The following is a 20,812-nucleotide window of genomic DNA, read 5'->3' as shown; positions in this document are numbered from 1 at the left end:
GAAAATGTGAAATGCCATACACATCTGCTGCACAGTAGCACTTTCAACCCAGTTCTCTATATTACCAGGAGTAAATATGACTGTAGAAGCCTTAGCATCAGTGGCAGTTTGCTGTCTGTATTGTATCTTTTCTTTCCTGGGGAACGAAGATGGTGTCTGATCACTGAGAGTCTCCATTTCTTTCCTCATTTCTGCAACAGCAGCCCGCAGGCTGGTGTTCTGTTCCTTTAGCCTTTGGATCTCTCTGGCAGGAAAATCTTTTCCAAGAACTCCTTTATTATCACCTAGAAACGTCTGAAAAATAAAACAGTGACATCATGTTGTTATCAATGATGGAGACAAACCAGGGTCTTGTGTCTTCCAAACACAGCAAATAATAATCTGCTCAAGGTTAAAAAGTACAGTATTAAGATCATATGGGAAGAGAACAGCTGAAAGAGGAAAATAATCAGGTAACTCTGGGAGTTACCTGAGAGAAAAGTACAACAGTTAGAACTGTGGTCAGATTTATTAAAATGACTGAAAGAAAACGTAGATCAGTTTAACTGACAGGAATACCCTCTTTCCCTCTCTATTCAATGGAGTTTCTATTTAAATAGGGTCCTTCATCAAAAGCAGAGACAAGAGAGAACGTTTTGCACAGATGGGTATAGTGTCTCTCAGAGGCAGAAAGGGAAAAATTACAAATGTAAACAGAAATGTAACACTGAAAATAGCTCAGTAATAATTATTGCAGTCAACTTAAAATGAGGGAAAAATAAAAGCAGCCAGTATGAATAGAAAGTCAGGTGAGTTTCAGATATATATGGCTATGCAGTTTGCACTTTCTTATAAAGTTGCTGAAGTGACTCTATAAGAAAGGTTACACAGTAACTAGCTTTCCATAGTCAGCCCAGTTTTGTCCCCTCACCCTACTACTTCCTCAAAACAAATTCCTTCCACCTGAAATTTCTTGTGTAGAGAAATTTCTGCCAGAGGAGAATTTTTGAGAAAGCATAAGATTAATAAATGTAACAAAATGCTTGGTTTAATTATGCTATTATATGATATTTATATGAAATGTTATGAGAATGTAAAATTTAAGTATTGAAGTTGGGGAGTGCTCGCATCTGGGTTTGTGGCTCATATGTGATGAATGAGAGGTGGTCTGCAGCAGAAGGTTTGTGGTCCATATTAGACATGTTATGACACTGTGGTATGTTGGGTGTAAACAAGTTGTTGTTGGACAGGCAACGATGAGTATTGATGTGGGGCCAGAGTTAAGGTTGTTTGTGTAACCTAAAGGGATAGATTCTCAGCAGCTGAAAACTGCCATAGATCTACTGACTTCAATGGAGCTATGACAATTTACACCAGCTGAGGATCTGCCCCTAGAACCACAATACATTCTTCACTTTCATCCTTCAGAAAGGCCTATTATGAATACAGTTCTGCCAAAATCTCAATGGGGTGAAGCAACAGATATTAGCAAAGTCAGAAATCTCCTGTCCAGCCCCAAGGAATTTTTCACATTTCTCAGTGATTTGCAAGTTCTTTAGAAGGATTTAAACCTAAAGCAGGGATCAGTATTACAGATGGTGGAGGTGTTGAAAGTTACACATATAGCCAGAAAGTAGTGTTTAGGGATTCAACTATGCTTGGGATATCCTATTCTACTGCACTGCAGTCCTTAACACAATATAAAATGTGAAAGTAGAAAAAAAAATGAAAGTCCAAAATTAATGCACAAACTGAATGTATCTTGGAAATATGTATTATCTTGCTTATTCGTATTAGATATACAGCTACATTATGAAAAAATATGCTGGGGATATGGTTCTCCATCCTTCTTCAATATTCTAATAGACCAGTCTCTTCCCAATGTTCTAAATCCTACCTGCAGATTTCTTCACCACATGATGGTTTTTTGTGTCCAGTTTATTCCATTTTAATATTTACAGCATAATTAAGCACTGCTGAAAGACTCCTTATTGCCTGCTTCCCCATTTAGAGTACAGCAACCACAAAAATGTTTTCCTCTGGAATATTTTCACATTTTCCTTCTGTTCTCTCAATCTGGGATTCTCGACAGTCTTCCAAACTTTTATACAGTCATAGGTGGCATAATTATGTAAATACACATGACAAGCCTGTCCTTTGACTGTTACCTCCAGCAGTGGGATGATCTTTCTGTCTACCTCATCACAATGAAACTTATAAAATAGTAATTTTTTAATATTTCCAACAGAATTTAATTTCTTTTGGGTCTTTAGCACATGCCATTCAAAGGCAAAAATTATTCCCTGAACATTATAATTCCTTCCACTGAAATATTCAAACAAGAAGCCAAATCTCTGTCCAAATACAATTTATGTGCCTGCTTTCTATTTCTGGTCATATATGAGCTGGGCCAGAGTCAAGTATCTGTGGACTACAATCTTCAAGGACAGAAGGCAGCAAGAATGATTTTGCAAATACTAAAAGGCCACTTTACTTCAACAAGGGACAGGAAATATACAGTCCTTCAAGGACAGCCACAATGCCATATTAATATAAGATTAAAAGCACAGGATATGAGAAAGGGACTGGGGAGGAGGCAACCACTTCATCTATGTCCACAACAAATTTTAAAACCATATTATTACCTAATGAAAACACAAACTAACTTTCACTTATAATCTGTTTTTCTAACTAACTGCAGAAATAAATTGAGGAAAATATAGTACATTCGTCCTAAGATCCTCAAAAGGAATGATTCCTTGTAAAATTTTTGGTGTGGCCCAGAGGTCAGAGGTACAAGCGGCAGAGCCCTCTATAATGGAAGTCCGGGGGCAAAGCCCCATAGTAGGAGAAAATACCTGCCATACCTCCATCATACCTGGTGCATGGGGTCGCAGTGCCACTCAAGGATAGACAGTATACTTATAAAGTTTGCAGATGATACCACGCTGGGAGGGGTTGCAAGTGCTTTGGAGGATAGGATTAAAATTCAAAATAATCTGGACAAATCTGGAGAAATGATCTGATATAAATAGGATGAAATTCAATAAGGACAAATGCAAAGTACTCCACCTAGAAAGGAACAATCAATCAGTTGTACACATACATGGGAAATGACTGGCTAGGAAGGAGTACTGTGGAAAGGGATCTGGGGGTCATAGTGGAGCACACTGTTGCAAAAAAAAGCAAACATTCTGCAGGAGTGTTGTACTCAAGACACAAGAAGTAATTCTTCCATTCTACTCCGTGCTGATTAGGCCTCAACTGAAGTATTATGTCCAGTTCTGAGTGCTACCTATCACGAAAGGTCTGGACAAATTGGAGAAAGTCCAGAGAAGAGCAACAAAAATGATTAAATGTCTAGAAAATAGGACCTATGAGGAAATATTGAAAAAAATTGGTTTGTTTAGTCTGGAGAAGAGAAGATTGAGGGGGGGCATGAAGTACATAAAAGGTTCTTAGAAGGAAGAGGATGAAAAATTGTTCTCCTTAGCCTCTGAGGATAGGACAAGAAGCAATAGGCTTAAATTGCAGCAAGGGAGGTGTAGGTTGAACATTAGGAAAGGCTTCCTGTAACGGTAGTTAAGTACAGTAACAAATTGCCTAGGGAAGTTGTGGAATCTCCATCATTGGAGGTTTTTAAAAACAGATTAGACAAACACCTGTCAGGAATGATCTAGTTATTACATAGTCCTGCCTTGAGTACATGGGACTATGACCTTTTGAGGTCCCTTCCAGTCCAATACTTCTATGATTCAGGGAAAACTCAGCAGAGAATCATTCTTCCGTGCATAGGCGCTGGGCTATATGGGCTCATGGGGGACAAGGACACACCAATATTCTGGAAAGCAGGCCCAGCCCTACCAATGTTTAAGCCATGAGTGCAACCAGAAAAGGGGATCCAGATTACTTACTGGGACACCCCAAATTTGAGTGGCATTGGGGGCATCTGGGCCAAATTTGAGTGGCACTGCAACCCCGTGCACCAAGTATGTTGGCAGGTATTTTTCTCCTCTTTGGGCGGCTCCACCCCCCAGACTCGGGATGGGATGATGACTATTGCCCTAAGTCCCATTGTGCTAAAGTACATTTGCAACTGAACCCTATGTTTGCAAATTGGACTTCCTGCTGAGATGATTTAGTAAAATGGCAGCTCTTAACGGAAGACAGTAATTTAGCCCTGGTCTACACTGATGGGGAGGATTGATCTAAGTTACGCAACTTCAGCTACATGAATAACGTAGCTGAAGTCGACGTACTTAGATCGACTTACCATGGTGTCTCCACCGTGGTGAGTTGACTGCTGCCACTGCCCCGTCGACTCCACTTGCGCCTCTCACGGCGCTGGAGTACAAGAATCGATGGGAGAGCGTGCGAGGATCAATTTATTGCATCTAGACTAGACACGATAAATCAATCCCTGGTGGATTGATCGCTGCCCGCCAATCCGGCGGATAGTGAAGACATACCCTGAGATATTCAAAAAGCAGCAGGCATTCTAAAAAGATTTTGCAATTTCATATATTTTTAAAATATTCATTTAAGACTAACATAAACTTAAAATCCGCACTGTGCCAACCCCGGAGCAGAACAGAGAATCACAATTCGTTCTCTGTTCCTCCTTTGCTCTGAGAAAGAAGAAAGTTACTTCGCCCCTTTTCTTGGGGTAGTTTACCTCCCCCGTACACCTGGCATAATACTTTGGCCAGTGAGTGGTTGGGGCAGTCAGGTCTCCTCCACATCCCTGTCCACTTGTTCAAAGTAGTGAAAGAGTAGCCTCTTCTGTCCTTCCTATGGCCAGAATCACAATCTGAGCAGGACCAAACAGGAGAGTAAAAGAGGGTCCATTCCATGACTGAATAAGGCCAATTATAATCTAGTCCTTAGTTACCTAAGATGTTAGCATTAATCACTGCATTTTCCTTTAAAGGATAATATCCCAAATGGAATTTTTGGAGTCTGTAACAGTCCTTTCCAGTGCATACATTACATCTGTTAAATGAAATATCTTCTATGATATACATTGTTTTGACCATGGGTACACATACTTAACACATTTGTAAAGGCTAGTGTAGACACCCCCTATACATTTGTTCCAGGCTACAAATGTTTGTACCGCAAATTAACATGTAATCAATTAACTTGAGGTATAAAAATTTAGTGAAGACAAGCCCCACATAGCTGGTTGTATCAGAATGAATTCAACCCAAGACAAGGCAGTAAGTGTTGTCTAACCTGTTTCTCTCCTTCAGGCAATATACCATGTTTCTGAAGTGCGTGCACTGCTTGGTCTCTTTCAAAGGTCAAAGCAGACAGGACTGTTTCCATTTCACACAGCTTCTGTTCCTTCTCTTGTAGCTGAGCTATAACCTACAAAACACAAAATTACTGTGTCTTAAGTGCAGACTGTATAGAGCTATTAGAAGGGACGAACAATGGTCTTCTGGTTCAATCACATGACAGGAAATCAAGAAACGTGTTTTGAAATGTTTGCTATTTCTGGGTCTGCCACAGACCTCCTGTGTGACCCTGAAAAAGTCACTTAACTTCCCGGTGCCTCAACTTCCTAACCCGTGAAATAGTGACAATAATAATGATTTGCCTCACAGACATTCATTAATGTCTATAAAACACTTGGGATACAGAATGGTGTAATAAAACACCAGGATTACTGTTTACATTTTAAAATAGTAAACAGGTCATTTCATTATACCCATGTGGTTACTTGGCAACTGGCCATTGATAACCATCACCAGTACATTCTGTAAAATCTCTGAACAAGAAGGGTGTCTGCAATGTAGTCTACTCTACATGGGACTGCACTTTAAAACCATTCAGAGACTGAAGCTGGTGCAAAATCCAATGGCTTGCTTTATGAGCAGGGCATATTGCTGGAAGAATATGACAGCAGTGCTCTGAGATCTACACTGGCTCCCCATTGGTTTCCAGGTGGAGTTTATGTTCATGAGGAATCGCCTCTCTTTCCATGCCATACTGACACAGCTGGGGTGTTCAACCTGAACCCCTTTCATTAGAAAAGAGGAAAGGGTGGCTGGCAGAGTGTTCTCCATGAGGGCTCCGAGACCTAGCACTTGCTCCCCCCAATTGATCCAAAATATCCCGAATTTGGGTGACTTCCTGGAAACACTGCAAAATAAATCTGTTCGATAGGATCAGGGGAGAGTTCTGAAAGTAAGCTTCCCATAATGATGAAGGAGTAGAAAAGAGTATTTGTAGGTGTCTGGCTGTCTGAATTCCTGTTGAAATGATTACTTTAATGCTGCTGGGATTTTATTTATTGTTTTATTAATGATGTTAAGGTACCTACAGCCTTGGACAGGGTATCTTTTTTATTATTTTAAATCCAACTGAGTAGTCTGTAGAATCACAGAAATGTAAGGCTGGAAGGGACTTTGAGAGTCATCAAGTCCAGCCCCCTGTGCTGATGAAACCACTCAGTACAGACGAAAGCCAATTTGATGTAATAATGACCTGGTCCCTTGCTGTTGACAGGCTCTGTATTAGATCCTCTGATTTGTGATATTGATTTCTTTCAGCATTTTCACAGCGCCGCTGCCAGTCCAGTTCTGCTTGCACTTTAGCCCGTTCCAGAATCTGCTCTCGTTCTGCTGCCAGAGACAGTTGCTGCTTATACCTATGACAGAGGACCAATGTGAATGTTTTTTTCCCGTTCCCTGAATTTCTAGTTTGGTTACTAAGAGACCATCAAACTGGGGAAACAACATAGTATGTCCTATGTCTCAGGCTCTGGTGCTGAAGGGAGATTTTAATTACTGAAACATACAATGGGTAATTAACTAACATTTTGAACTCTGTAGAGGGCAACTTATTGTTTCAAAGAGTGTGGAAGACAATCTGAGGAGAGGCAATTTTGGATTTTATATGGACTTGGAGGGGAGCTAATTAAGGTATTGATAGTAAAGGAGAACTCTTGGAGTAAATACCAATCAATTGGTAAATTTACAAATCTGAGAAAGAAAATTACAAAGTAGTTAGTCAAAGTTATACCAATTCCATAAAGAACAACTGGAGAAATGAAGGGAACTATTGGAGGTCCCATGAACAGAAGTATTAATGGGGAAAGAAGTAAATGAAGGATGGAAGATCCTAAAGGATAATGTATCACAAAGGAGGCACAGAGGAAAGACTAATGTGTCATGAAGATAGTTAACTCTGAAACCTGTTAAAGAAGATAGTTATATATACAGCTGAAATGAATACTGGTATTATACAAGAAATGGGAAAAGGGACTGTAGATAACAAGGTAGGAGTATAGTATTCATGAATAGTAAATCAACTTGTAGAAATGAATTAAAAATGGCAAAAATTTGTTAGCTGAATGGGTAAATAAAATGAGAAGAAATTACAACCATGGAAACAAACTAGGTTGTGGGAAACGGAATAGGACTCTGGTTAAACAAAAATGGAGAGAACAACATAGAGAAATTCCAGGATGATTGAAGTACTAATCAACTGTGATTTTTCCTCCATTTGTAATATAACAGAAAAGGAGAATGAGACACATTGAGAATGGAATATAATTGACACTCGGGTGAACCAGGACACATGGTTGATAGGGGAAAGTAAAAGAATCAAATTTAAGGGTGGGATTTTCCAGAGCACTCAGCATTGACTAAATGCTGCTCCCACTGAAATCAATGCCAAAACTCCCATTGATTTAAATGGCACCAAGGGTAGGTCCAATCACTTGGGGTATGTCTACACTGCAAGTGGGAGCAAGCCTCCCAGTCCAGATAGACAGAATTGCACTAGTGGGGGCTTGAGCTAGCGTGCTAAAAATAGCAGTGTGGATGCTGCATCTTGGGCTGCAGCTCAGGGTCTCAAGCCCATCTGACCCCCTGGGTCTGAGCTGGGGTGGCCAGCTCATGTCTTTGCTGAAGCTACAGCATTCACAGTGCTATTTTTAGGGTGCTAGCTTGAGCTCCCCAGTGCAAGTCTGTCCACCTGGGCTGGAAGGCTCGCTCCCAGCTAAAGTGTAGACATATCCTGAGAGCTTTTAAAATACCCACTCTAAATATTTATCCCTACACAAAATCATTAAGGGGTCAAAGGTTTAGCAATCTCTTAGAATCCTTTACCTTTCTATATCCTGCTGGAATCTGGCCAATTCTGCCCTCAGCTTCTCCTCCTCCTCATGCAATGACTGAATTTGAAGGTCTTTAGAAACAGTCTCTTTGGAGATCTGAGCTAGATGAGAATCCCAGCTTGTTTTCAGTGTTGTTAGCTCTTCTTGAAGCCTATACAAAGTATATAAAAACATATACTAGTTAAAAAGAAAAAATATATTTTGTTTGAAGACAGCAAGCAAGTCTTATTCAAAGCAACCAATTCTATTAAATACATGTCAACTATTATCCTACTAAAAGTTATATTTTGCAAACATAGCATAGCAATATTAATAATAATGATGATTTCTCTAAAACCCACAGAAATTAATAGAAGACTTTCAGTGGACTGAGCACTGTTTTATGACAAATCTTTTTAAGTACCACAGAAGCTCCCACTTTTTTGAGTCAGAAATGTGTGCTTGCAAATTGTGTACTATTAAATGTGCAGAAAATGGAGGCACCCTAGACAAAAAGGCTCATGTTGTTCCAGCTGCAGTCTTCCAGGCCAGGGGAAGCCTTAAAAGAGACTCCCTAGCCAAAGAGGCTCATTTCTACCAGTAAGTTATTGTCTCCCTGAATTATCTCAGCTATTATTTTCTCAATATCAGTCCACACTCCCAATATACACACAGCTCAGTGCCCATAGGAGGAGATTGACAAGATGTTCAAAAAGATAGCTCAGTGGTTTGAGCATTGGCCTGCTAAACCCAGAGTTGTGAGTTCAATCCTTGAGGGGTCCATTTAGGGATCTGAGGCAAAAATTGGGGATTGGTCCTGCTTTGAGCAGCGGGTTGGACTATATGACCTCCTGAGGTCCCTTCCCACCCTGATATTCTATGATTCTACTGCTTCCGCCCTATCCACAAGGCTTGTTACCCTGTCAAAGAAAGCTATCAGGTTGGTTTGACACGATTTGTTCTTGACAAATCCCTGCTGACTGTTACTTATCACTTTATTATCTTCTAGATGTTTGCAAATTGATTGCTTAATTATTTGCTCCATTATCTTTCCGAGTACAGAAGTTAAGATGACTGGTCTGTAATTCCCCGGGTTATCCTTATTTCCCTTTTTATAGATTGGCACTATATTTGCCCTTTTCCAGTCTTCTGGAATCTCTCCCATCTTCCACGATTTTTCAAAGATAATCACTAATGGCTCAGATATCTCCTCAGTCAGCACCTTGAGTATTCTAGGATGCATTTTATCAGGCCCTGGTGACTTGAAGACATCTAATTTGTCTAAGTAATTTTTAACTTGTTCTTTCCCTATTTTAGCCTCTGATCCTACCTCATTTTCACTAGTATTCACTTTGTTAGACGTCCAATCACCACCAACCTTCTTGGTGAAAACTGAAACAAAGAAATCATTAAGCACCTCTGCCATTTCCATATTTTCTGTTATTGTTTTTCCCCTCCTCATTGAGTAATGGGCCTACCCTGTTCTTGGAAGTGTTGTTCTAAATCAGCAATAAAAATTTTGGCATACTGTGGGGTCATGTGGGTACCCATAGCAGTGCCACTGACTTAAAGGTATAAGTTGCCCCCAAATCTGAAATGGTTATGGGTGAGGACAAAGTCACAAAGTTCAGCCACAAGGTGTGCCATAGCCTCATCAGGGATACTGTTCCTGACAGTTTGTAGTCCATCCTCATGTGGAATATTGGTGTAAAGAGTTTCTCCATCCATGGTGACCAGGATGGTGTTTTCAGGAAGATCACCAATGCATTGTAGTTTCCTCAGGAAGTCGGTGGTATCTCGAAGATAGCTAGGAGTGCTGGTAGCGTAGGGTCTGAGGAGAGAGTCCAAATAGCTAGATAATCCCACTGTAAGAGTGCCAATGCCTGAGATGATAGGGCATCCAGTATTTCCAGGTTTATGGATCTTGGGTAGCAGATACAGTACCCCTGGTCAGGGCTCTAGGGGTGTGTCTGTGTAGATTTGTTACTGTGCTATAGCAGGAAGTTTCTCGAGCAGCTGGTGTGGTTTCTTTTGGTACTCCTCAGTGGGATAGGAGGATAGTGGTCTGTGGAATGTGGTGTTGGAGAGTTGCCTGGCAGCCTCCTGTTCTTAATCTGACCTGTTCATGATGACTTCAGCACCTCCTTTGTCAATCCCTTTGATTATAACGTCAGAGTTGTTTCTGAGGCTGTGGATGGCATTGCATTCTGTACGGCTGAGGTTATGGGGCAAGTGATGCTGTTTGTTCACAATTTCAGCCTGTGCATGTCTGCAGAAGCACTCTATGTAGAAGTCCAGTCTGTTATTTTGATTGTCAGGAGGAGTCCACGCAGAATTCTGATGAGGCCACGGCACACCTGGTGGCTGAGCTTTGTGACTTTGTCCTCATCCACAATCATTTCAGATTTGGGGACAACTTATACCTTCAAGTCAGCAACACTGCTATGGGTACCCACATGGCCCCACAGTATGCCAACATTTTTATGGCTGACTTAGAATAACGCTTCCTCAGCTCTCGTCCCCTAGCGCCCCTCCTCTACTTGCACTACATTGATGACATCTTCATCATATGAACCCAAGGGAAGGAGGCCCTTGAAGAATTCCACCTGGATTTCAACAGTTTCCACTCCACCATCAACCTCAGCCTGGACCAGTCCACAAAAGAGATCCACTTCCTGGACATTACAGTGCAAATAAGTGATGGTCCCATAAACACCACCCTATATTGGAAATCTACTGACCGCTATACTTACCTACATGCCTCCAGCTTCCATCCAGGACACATCACATGATCCATTGTCTACAGCCAGGCCCTAAGATACAATCACATTTGTTCCAATCCCTCAGACAGAGACAAACACCTACAAGATCTTTATCAAGCATTCTTAAAACTACAATACCCACCTGGGAAAGTGAGAAAACAGATTGACAGAGCAAGATGGGTACCCAGAAGTCGTCTACTACAGGACAGGCCCAACAAGGAAAATAACAGAACAACACTGACCATCACATACAGCCCCCAGCTAAAACCTCTCCAGCACATCATCAACGATCTACAACCTATCCTGGAAAACGATCCCTCACTCTCACAGACCTTGGGAGCCAGTCCAGTCCTTACTTACAGACAGCCCCTGTCATAAAAATAAAGAGAAGGGTAACTACCTGTCTGTACACTGTACTATAAAATCCCTCCTGGCCAGAGGCAAAAAACATCTTACCTGTAAAGGGTTAAGAAGCTCAAGTAACCTGGCTGGCACCTGACCAAAAGGACCAATAGAGGGACAAGATACTTTCAAATCTGAGGGGAGGGGCGGGGGCTTTGTCTGTTCTGTGTGGCTTTTGCCAGAGACAGAACAAGAAAGCAAGCACTCCAACTCCTTAGTAAATATTTAGCAAGGAAATGCATTAGATTATCTTTTGTTTTGGCTTGTGATTTTCTCTGTGCTGAGAGGAAGGTGTATTCCTGGTTTTTCTTTTTGTAACTTTTAAGGTTTTGCCTAGAGGGAAATTCTCTGTGTTTTAAATCTAATTGCCCTGTGCGATTATCTCCCATTCTAATTTCACAGAAGTGCTTTTTTTACCTTTTTTCTTTCTAATAAAGTTCTGTTTTTTTTAAGAATCTGATTTTTTTTAGTGTCCTAAAAAAACCAAGGCTGGTCTCTGCTCATCTTGTTTATTCTCAAGCCTCCCCAGGAAAGGGGGGTGTAGGGCTTGGGGGGATATTTGGGGTGAATAGGTCTCCAAGTGGTCCTTTCCCTGATTCTTTGTTAAATCACTTGGTGGTGGCAGCATTTACCTAATCCAAGGTACAAGGGAGAATTTGTGCCTTGGGGAAGTTTTAACCTAAGCTGGTAGAAATAAGCTTAGGGGGTCTTTCATGCGGGTCCCCACATCTGTACCCTAAAGTTCAGAGTGGGAAGGGAACCCTGACACCCCGCAACCCAAATCAAATACTCACTAGCAACTACACACCACAGAAACACTAACCCAGGAACCAATCCCTGTAACAAACCCCGTTGCCTACCCAGTCCCCATATCTACTCTAGCGACACCATCAGAGGACCCAACCACATCAGCCACACCATCAGGGGCTCATTCACCTGCACATCTACTAATGTGATATATATTATCATGTGCCAGCAATGCCCCTCTGCCACGTACACTGGCCAAACCGAACAGTCTCTACGTAAAAGAATAAATGGACACAAATCAGACACCAGGAATGGTAACATACAAAAGCCATTAGGAGAACACTTCAATCTCCCTGGACATTCAATAACAGGTTTAAAAGTATCCATCCCTCAACAAAAAAACTTCAAAAACAGACTTCAAAGAGAAACTGCAGAGCTACAATTCATTTGCAAACTTAACACCATTAATTTGGGCTTGAATAGGGACTGGGGGTGGCTGGATCACTACAAAAGCAATTTTCCCTCTTTTGGGATTGACACCTCCTCATCAATTATTGGGAGTGGACCACATGCACCCTGACCGAATTGGCCTTGTCAGCATCGGTTCTCCACTTGTAAGGTATCTCTCTTCTCTTCATGTCCCAGTATATTTATGCCTGTATCTGTAATTTTCACTCCATGCATCTGAAGAAGTGGGTTTTTTTACTGACGAAAGCTTGTGACACAAGTACTCCTTTTCTTTTTGCGAATACAGACTAACACGGCTGTTACTCTGTAAACCAAATAAATCTGTTAGTCTTTAAGGTGCCACTGGACTCCTCATTGTTTTTCTAATCAGTTTGATCTCGCTTTGTGCCTTGGCCTTTCTAATTTTGTCCCTACTTACTTGTGTTGTTTATAGTCATCCTTTGTAATTTGACCTAGTTTCCACTTTTTGTAGGATTCTTTTTTGATCATTGAAGATCTCCTGGTTAAGCCAGGGTGGTCTCTTGACATACTTCCTATCTTTCCTACACAGTGGGATAGCTTGCTCTTGTGTCCTTAACAATGACTCTTTGAAAAACTGCCAACTGTCTTCAACTGTTTTTCCGCTTAGACTGGCTTCCCATGGGATCTTACCTACAAACTCCCTGAGTTTGCTAAAGTCTGCCTTCTTGAAATCCATTCTCTTTATTTTGCTGTTCTCTCTCCTACCATTCCTTAGAATCATTAACTCTACCATTTCATAATCACTTTCACCCAATCTGCCTTCCACTTTCAAATTCTCAACCAGTTCCTCCCTATTTGTCAAAATAAAATCTAAAACAGCCTCTCCCCCAGTAGCTTTCTCCACCTTCTGAAATAAAAAATTGTCTCCAATGCATTCCAAGAACTTGTTGGATAATCTGTGTCCTGCTGTGTTATTTTTTCAACAGGTGTTTGGGTAGCTGAAGTGCCCCATCACCACCAAGTCCTGTGCTTTGGATGATTTTGTTAGTTGCCTAAAAAAAGCCTCACCCACCTCTTCTTCCTGGTTAGGTGGTCCATAGTAGACCCCTACCATGACATCATCCTTGTTTTTTACCCTTTTATCCTTACCCAAATACTTTCAACAAGTCTGTCTCCGATTTCCATCTTAACCTCAGTCCATTTTTAATAAATAAGGCAACACCTCCCTTTTTTCCCCTCCCTGTCCTTCCTGAGCAAGCTGTACCCTTCTATGCCAATATTCCAGTCATGCATATTATCCCACCAAGTCTCTGTAATGCCAACTATGTCAAAATTGTGGTTATTTACTAGCATTTCAAGTTCTTCCTGCTTATTCCCCATACTTCTCGCATTAGTATCCAGACATCTAAGATACTGATTTGATTTCCGAACCCCCACCCCAGTTCTGTCCTATCTCTCCCTTGTCCCTGCTATAACAGCACATGCTCCCCCCAAATTCTGATCCTTCACTCAGGCCTCCATGTTTTTGACTTACCTGTGGGCTTTGGTCACCTGCCACCTTTGAACCTAGTTTAAAGCCCTCCTCATGAGGTTAGCTAGTCTGTATCCAAATATGCTCTTCCCCTTCCTCAATACGTGGACCCCATCTCTGCTTAGTAGTCCTTCTTCCCAGAACAGTATTCTGTGGTCAAGGAAGCCAAAGCCCTCCTGGTGACACCATCCTCACAGCCAGGCATTCACCTCCAGGATGCATCTGTCTCTGCCTGGGCCCCTACCCTTTACCAGAAGGATCGAAGAGAACACCACCTGCGCTCCCAACTCCTTCACCCTTACTCCCAGAGTCACTGCTGATCTGCTGAGAGTCATACCTCACAGTATCATTAGTGCCCACATGGATGAGTAGCATGGCATAGTAGTCAGAGGGCCACATGATCCTAAACAATCCCTCCGTAATGTCGCGGATACAGGGCCCTGGCAGGCAGCATACCTCCTGGGATGCCATGTCAGGACGACAGATGGGTGCCTCCATCTCCCTCAGAAGAGAGTCACATTAATTGCATCTAACCTCAGGTGTAAGAGAAGACCCACCCTGAAGACTAAGGACTGGTCTGCAATGAAAGCATACATCGGCATAGCTAAGTCTCTTGGGGTGTGACAAATCCACACCCCAGAGAGACATAGCTAGGCCAACCTATGCCCACGAAGAATCCTTCTGCCAACCTAGCTTCCATGAAACCCCTCCTATTGCTGTAGTGAGTGTCCACATTGAAATGCTACAACAGCACAGCTGCAGCTGTAGCGTTTTAAGTGTAGACCTAAATCCCCTTTCAGCTGTGTGGCTGCCCAGCAGTCTATCAAGTGCCTGCTCTTCAGGTGCTCCTCCCTCCACTGCCGCACTGCTCCTGCCCTCTGCCTTGGAACCCCTAGCAAACTTGCTTTGCAGAGTGTGGGAAGGGAGGGGGGGGGGAGCTTATGTCAGGGTGTCTGTGATAAATGAAGGGGAGGGGATAGTTCCCTCTTCTGGACACCAAACCAGCCAGTTAGCAATAAAATCCCTGTTAATAGCTGTTCTCTACTTGCTTTAAATGTAAAGGGTTAAAAAATCAATAGGTAAAAGGAAGGGAGGGGCACCTGACCAAAAGAGCCAATGGGAAGGCTAGAACTTTTTAAAATTGGGAAAAAACTTCCTCCTTTGTCTGTCTGAGTTGTTCTCCTGGAGAGTAGAGACAGGGCTGGAACTATGCTATAAAAAGCGTTGAGCCACGTAAGAAAATCATCAGATCATATCTAGAAACTACTCATTTGAAACCCCAGATATGTAAGTAAATCAGGAAATGTATAGGAAGATGCGATTAGGTTTATCTCTTTTATTTCTTTATGGCTTGTGGACTCCTCTGTGCTAACCCCAGGTGCTTTCATTTTCCTTGTAACTTTTAAGCTGGACTTCAAGAAGCTATCTTGATGCTTAATCCTTGTAGCTGTTTTTTTTTTTTAAAACCTAGCAAAAAGCCTAAGTTCCAGATGTATTTTCTTTCTTTTTGTTTTTAATAAAATTTACCTTTTTTAAGAACAGTATTGGATTTTTGTGTCCCTAAGAGGTTTGTGCATATGTTGTTTAATTAGCTGGTGGCAACAGCTGATTTCCTTTGTTTTCTTTCTCAGTTCTTCCCCAGAGGGGGGGGTGAAAGGGCTTGAAGGTACCCCACAGGAAGGAATTCCCAAGTGCACCTTCCTAGGTTCTCAAAGGGGTTTTTGCAGCATCTACCCTCCAAGGTCAGAGAAAAGCTGTAACCTTGGGAGTTTAATACAAGCCTGGAGTGGCCAGTATTAATTTTTAGAATCCTTGCCGGCCCACACCTTCTGCAGTCGAAGTGCCAGAGTGGAGAATCAGCCTTTACAGTGTCCCCCTCCCCCCACCCGACCCTGCCGATGCACCCCATCTCCACACAGCGGGTTGGGAGGGAACACGACAGGCTCAGAAGTGGGATGGAGCTTGCTGGTGGCTGCTGTGTCTGAACAAGCAAGCTTCAGATTGGTGAGTGCCGACCTAATTAAAAGGGCAGCGTATGTCTCGGTCTGTGTCTCTCACACACACACACTCTCATCTCCCAACACATACTTATATTATTGTTGTTGTTGTTACTTCTTGATATTTCCTGCAATGCACATATGTTGTCTGTAATTTTATTCTTTCAAAGTGCTGTTACTTGATTTTTTTTGACTGATCGATGCATTTCATAATTTTTATTTCTCTTCTACACTTAAATTTTATTCCTTGAGTAGTGAGTTCTAAAATGCCTAACCTTTCCTGGCTGGAGTAATTATCTCTATGGCAACTTTAAAAAAAAATTATATCTAGGTTTTTTGTTTTTACTGTGATGCACATCTGCACATTATCTCGATAATTTGGTGCACATAACAAAATTCATTGTGCACATGGAAGGAAAAAAATAGAGGGAACATTGGTGTAGACATAGCCTAATTAATTTAAATATATCGTATTTAAATTAAATACTGGTCTATAGTACAAACTTATGTCGACGGAAGCCATCTTATGTCGACCTAATACCATACGCGCCTACTCTACCAGGTCCCTTCCACTGACCTAACTTACCGGTAACATCGACTTAATTAATCCAGCTCTGCAAGAGGTGCAGCACTTAATTCAGTGTTGATGGGTTGACAGAGAGGCCATGTGGATGCAGCATTGTGTAAGGCAACTAAACTGGCCTCCAGGAGGTGTCCAGTCTTCCAACAGTGGCCACTGCCAGGTGCCCCAGAGGAAATTAACAGAACAGGTAATCATCAAGTGATCCATTCCCTGTCGCTCATTCCCAGCTTCTGGCAACCGGAGGCTAGGGACCCCATCCTGGCTAATAGCCATTGATGGACCTATGCTCCATGAATTTATCTAGTTCTTTTTTTGAACCCTGTTATAGACTTGGCCTTCACAACATCCTCTGGCAAAGAGTTCCACAGGTTGACTGTATGTTGTTTGAAGAAATACTTCCTTTTGTTTGTTTTAAGCCTGCTGCCTATTAATTTCATTTGGTGACCCTTAGTTCATGTGTTATGAAAAGGAGTAAACACTTCCTTATTTACTTTCTCCACACCAGTCATGATTTTATAGACCTCTATCATATCCCCCCTTAGTCCTCTCTTTTCCAAGATGAAAAGTCCCAGTCTTATTAATTTCTCCTTATACGGAAGCAGTTCCATACCCCTAATAATTTTTGTTGCCCTTTTCCGAACCTTTTCCAATTTCAATATATATTTTTTGAAATGGGGTGACCACATCTTCATGCAGTATTCAAGATGTGGGCGTACCATGAAACAGAGGGAATATGATGTTTTCTATCTTATCTATCCCTTTCTTAATGATTCCCAATATTCTGCTTGCTTTTTCGACTGCCGCTGCACATTGAGTAGATGTTTTCAGAAAACTATCCACAGTGACTCCAAGATCTGTCTTGAGTGGTAACAACTAATTTAGACCCCCTTGTTTTATATGTATAGTTGGGATTATGTTTTCCAATGTGCATTACTTTGCATTTATCAGCATTAAATTTCATCTGCCATTTTCTTGCCCAGTCACCCAGTTCTCAGAGATCCTTTTGTAGTTCTTTGCAGACTGCCTGGGATTTAACTATTTTGAGTAGTTTTGTATCATCTGCAAATTTTGCCACCTCACTGTTCACCCCTTTTTCCAGGTCATTTATAAATATATTGAATAGGACTTATCCCAGTACAGACCCCTGGGGAACACCACTATTTACTTCTCTCCATTCTGAAAACTGACCATTGTTTCCTATCTTTTAACCAGTTACCAATCCATAAGAGGACTTCCCTGTTATCCCATGACAGCTTACATTACTTAAGAGCCTTTGGTGAGGGACCTTGTCAAAGGCTTTCTAAACATTTAAGTACACTATATCCACTGGATCCCCCTTGTTCACATGCTTGTTGACCCCCTCAGAGAATTCTAGTAGATTGGTGAGGCACAATTTCCCTTTACAAAAACCATGTTGACTCTTTCCCAGAAAGTTACGTTCATCTATGTGTCTGACAATTTTGTTCTTTACTATAGTTTCGACCAGTTTTCCCGGTACTGAAGTCAAGCTTACTTGCCTGTAATTGGTGGGATTACTCTGGAGCCCTTTTTAAAAATTGGCATCACATTAGCTATTCTCCAGCCATTTGGAACAGAAGCTGATTTAAATGATAGGTTACAGACTACAGTTAGTAGTTCTGCAATTTCACATTTGAGTTCCTTCAGAACTCTTGAGTGAATACCATCTGGTTCTGGTGACTTATTGCTGTTTAGTTTATCAATTTTTTCCAAAACCTCCTCCAATGACACCTCAATCTGGGACACTTCCTCAGATTTGTCACCTAAAAAGAATGGCTCAGGTTTGGGAATCTCCCTCACATCTTCAACTGTGAAGACCAATGCAAAGAATTCATTTAACTTGTCCACAATGGCCTTATCGTCCTTGAGTGCTCCTTTAGCATCTCAATTGTCCAGTGGCCCCACTGGTTGTTTAGCAGGCTTTCTGCTTCTAATATACTTTAAAAATGTTTGCTATTACTTTCTGAGTCTTTGTTAGCTGTTCTTCAAATTCTATTTTGGCCTTCCTAATTATATTTTTATACTTCATTTGCCAGAGTTTATGCTCCTTTCTATTTCCCTCACTACGATTTAACTTCCACTTTTTAAAGGATGCCTTTTTGCCTCTCACTGCTTCTTTTACTTTGTTGTTTAGCCTTGGTACCTTTTTTTTGGTTCTCTTACTATGCTTTTTAATTTGGAGTATACATTTAAATTGAGCCTCTATTATGGTGTCTTTAAAAAGTTTCCATGCAACTTGCAGGGATTTTACTTTTGGTGCTATACCTTTTAATTTCTGTTTAACTAACCTCCTCATTTTTGTGTAGTTCCCCTTTCTGAAATTAAATGCTACAGTGTTGGGACATTGTGGTGTTTTCCCCGCCAAAGGGATGTTAAATTTAATTATATTATGGTCACTATAATCAAGCGGTCCAGCTATATTCACCTCTTGGGCTTGATCCTGTGCTCCACTTAGGACTAAATGAAGAATTGTCTCTCCTCTTGTGGGTTCCAGGACTAGCTGCTCCAAGAAGCAGTCATTTAAGGTGTCAAGAAACTTTATCTCTGCATCCCATCCTGAGGTGACATGTACCCAGTCAAAACGGGGATACTTGAAATTCCCCATTATTAATTATTATTATTATTGAGTTTTTTATTTTTATAGCCTCTCTAATCTCCCTAAGCATTTCACAGTCACTATCACCATCCTGGTCAGGTGGTTGGTAATATATTCCTAATGCTATATTCTTATTATTCGAGAATTATTATCCATAGTTTGGTTCATTTAAGATTTTTACTTCATTTGATTCTACGCTTTCTTTCACATATAGTGCCACTCCCCCACCAGCATGACCTGTTCTGTCCTTCCAATATATTTTGTATCCTGGTATTACTGTGTCCCATTGATTATCCTCATTCCACCAAGTTTCTGTGATGTCTAGTATGTCAATATCCTCATTTAACATGAGGCACTCTAGTTCACCCATCTTATTATTTAGACTTTTAGCATTGATAAGCACTTTAAAAACTTGTCACTTTTTAGCTGTCTGCCATTACATGATGTAATTGAATGAGACGTTTTTCATTTGACTGTTTCTCATCAGATCCTACCTGTATTTTAACCTCTTCCATCCTCTCCTCCTTATTAAGACATAGGGAATCTCCATTCATAGATCCTCCCCTAAAGGATGTCCAAACCACATGCTCCCCTGTCAGCTTTCCACCAGCCCTTAGTTTAAAAACTGCTCTACAACCTTTTTAATTTTAACTGCCAGCAATCTGGTTCCAGTTTGGTTTAGGTGGAGCCCATCCTTCCTGTATAGGCTCCCCCTTTCCCAAAAGTTTCCCCAGTTACTAATAAATCGAACCCCCTCCTCCCTAAACCATCATCTAATCCATGCATTGAGACCCTGCTGTTCTGCCTGTCTAACTGGCCATGCGCATGGAACTGGAAATATTTCAGAGAATCCTACCATAGAGGTCCTCTTATCTAGCAGTCTAAATTTGGCCTTCAGGACCTCTCTCCTATCCTTCCCTATGTCATTGGTACCTACATGTATCACAGCCATCAGCTCCTCCCCAGCACTACACATAAGTCTATGTTGATGTCTTGAAAGGCTATGTCCCACACATCAGAGGCAGATTAGGGGTTTATGGGCCCTGGACCAGAGCACGTGGGGACCCTTTCCACCTGCAGTTCCCCCTGCCCCCTCCAGCACTCCTGCCAGGGAGCGGGGTCGGGGCATGGGGGTTTCCCCTGTTTCCTGGCAGGAGTGCCGGGCGTGGGGGGTGAAGCAGGGCAAGCCCCAGTACCCCGAACCCACACCCCAACAGGAGCACCAGGCAGGCAGAGCAGGTCGGGGGTGCCCATTTTTCCGGGGGTCCCCCAATTGGCCGGGGCCCATGGGCATGGACCCCATTGGCTAATCTGCCACTGCCCACAATGCTCTGCTATGACCACTCTTAAGATCATTTTCAACTCCGCCACACAGCAGCCAGGTACACAAGAAACAGTTCCTCCCCTGTTAAAGCCATGGGAACTTTTGAATTCCCATTTCCTGTTTGATCAGCGTGGAGAGCTCACCAGTCCAGCCGATCATGGCAACTTCATGCTCCAAATGTGCTCCAGACTGGAGTGCACAGAATTTAATTGGTCTGAGGGGAGAAGAGTCTGTGCAGGGACAGCTCTGATCTAGCCAAACACAGACATCTACGAAAAGATCACTAGGGGTATGCGGGAGAAGGGCTACAACAGGGGCATGCAGCAGTGCCATGTGA

At 41.9% G+C, this 20,812-nt stretch overlaps 1 protein-coding gene across 1 annotated transcript in view; it reads right to left on the bottom strand.

Annotated features, from left to right (window-relative positions):
- FASN (fatty acid synthase) overlaps positions 1-20,812 on the bottom strand; it is a 230,353-nt gene that overhangs the window by 169,985 nt on the left and 39,556 nt on the right. The window contains 4 exon segments of the mRNA XM_084646886.1: positions 66-294; positions 5,215-5,349; positions 6,472-6,634; positions 8,100-8,258. Of these exon segments, the coding sequence (XP_084503012.1) occupies positions 66-294; positions 5,215-5,349; positions 6,472-6,634; positions 8,100-8,258 (686 nt within the window).

This window comes from Lepidochelys olivacea (genome assembly GCF_965140295.1).
Source record: "Lepidochelys olivacea isolate rLepOli2 genome assembly, chromosome: 14".
Classification (NCBI taxonomy): Eukaryota; Metazoa; Chordata; order Testudines; family Cheloniidae; genus Lepidochelys; species Lepidochelys olivacea.
This window is presented reverse-complemented; position numbering and strand designations above follow the sequence as displayed.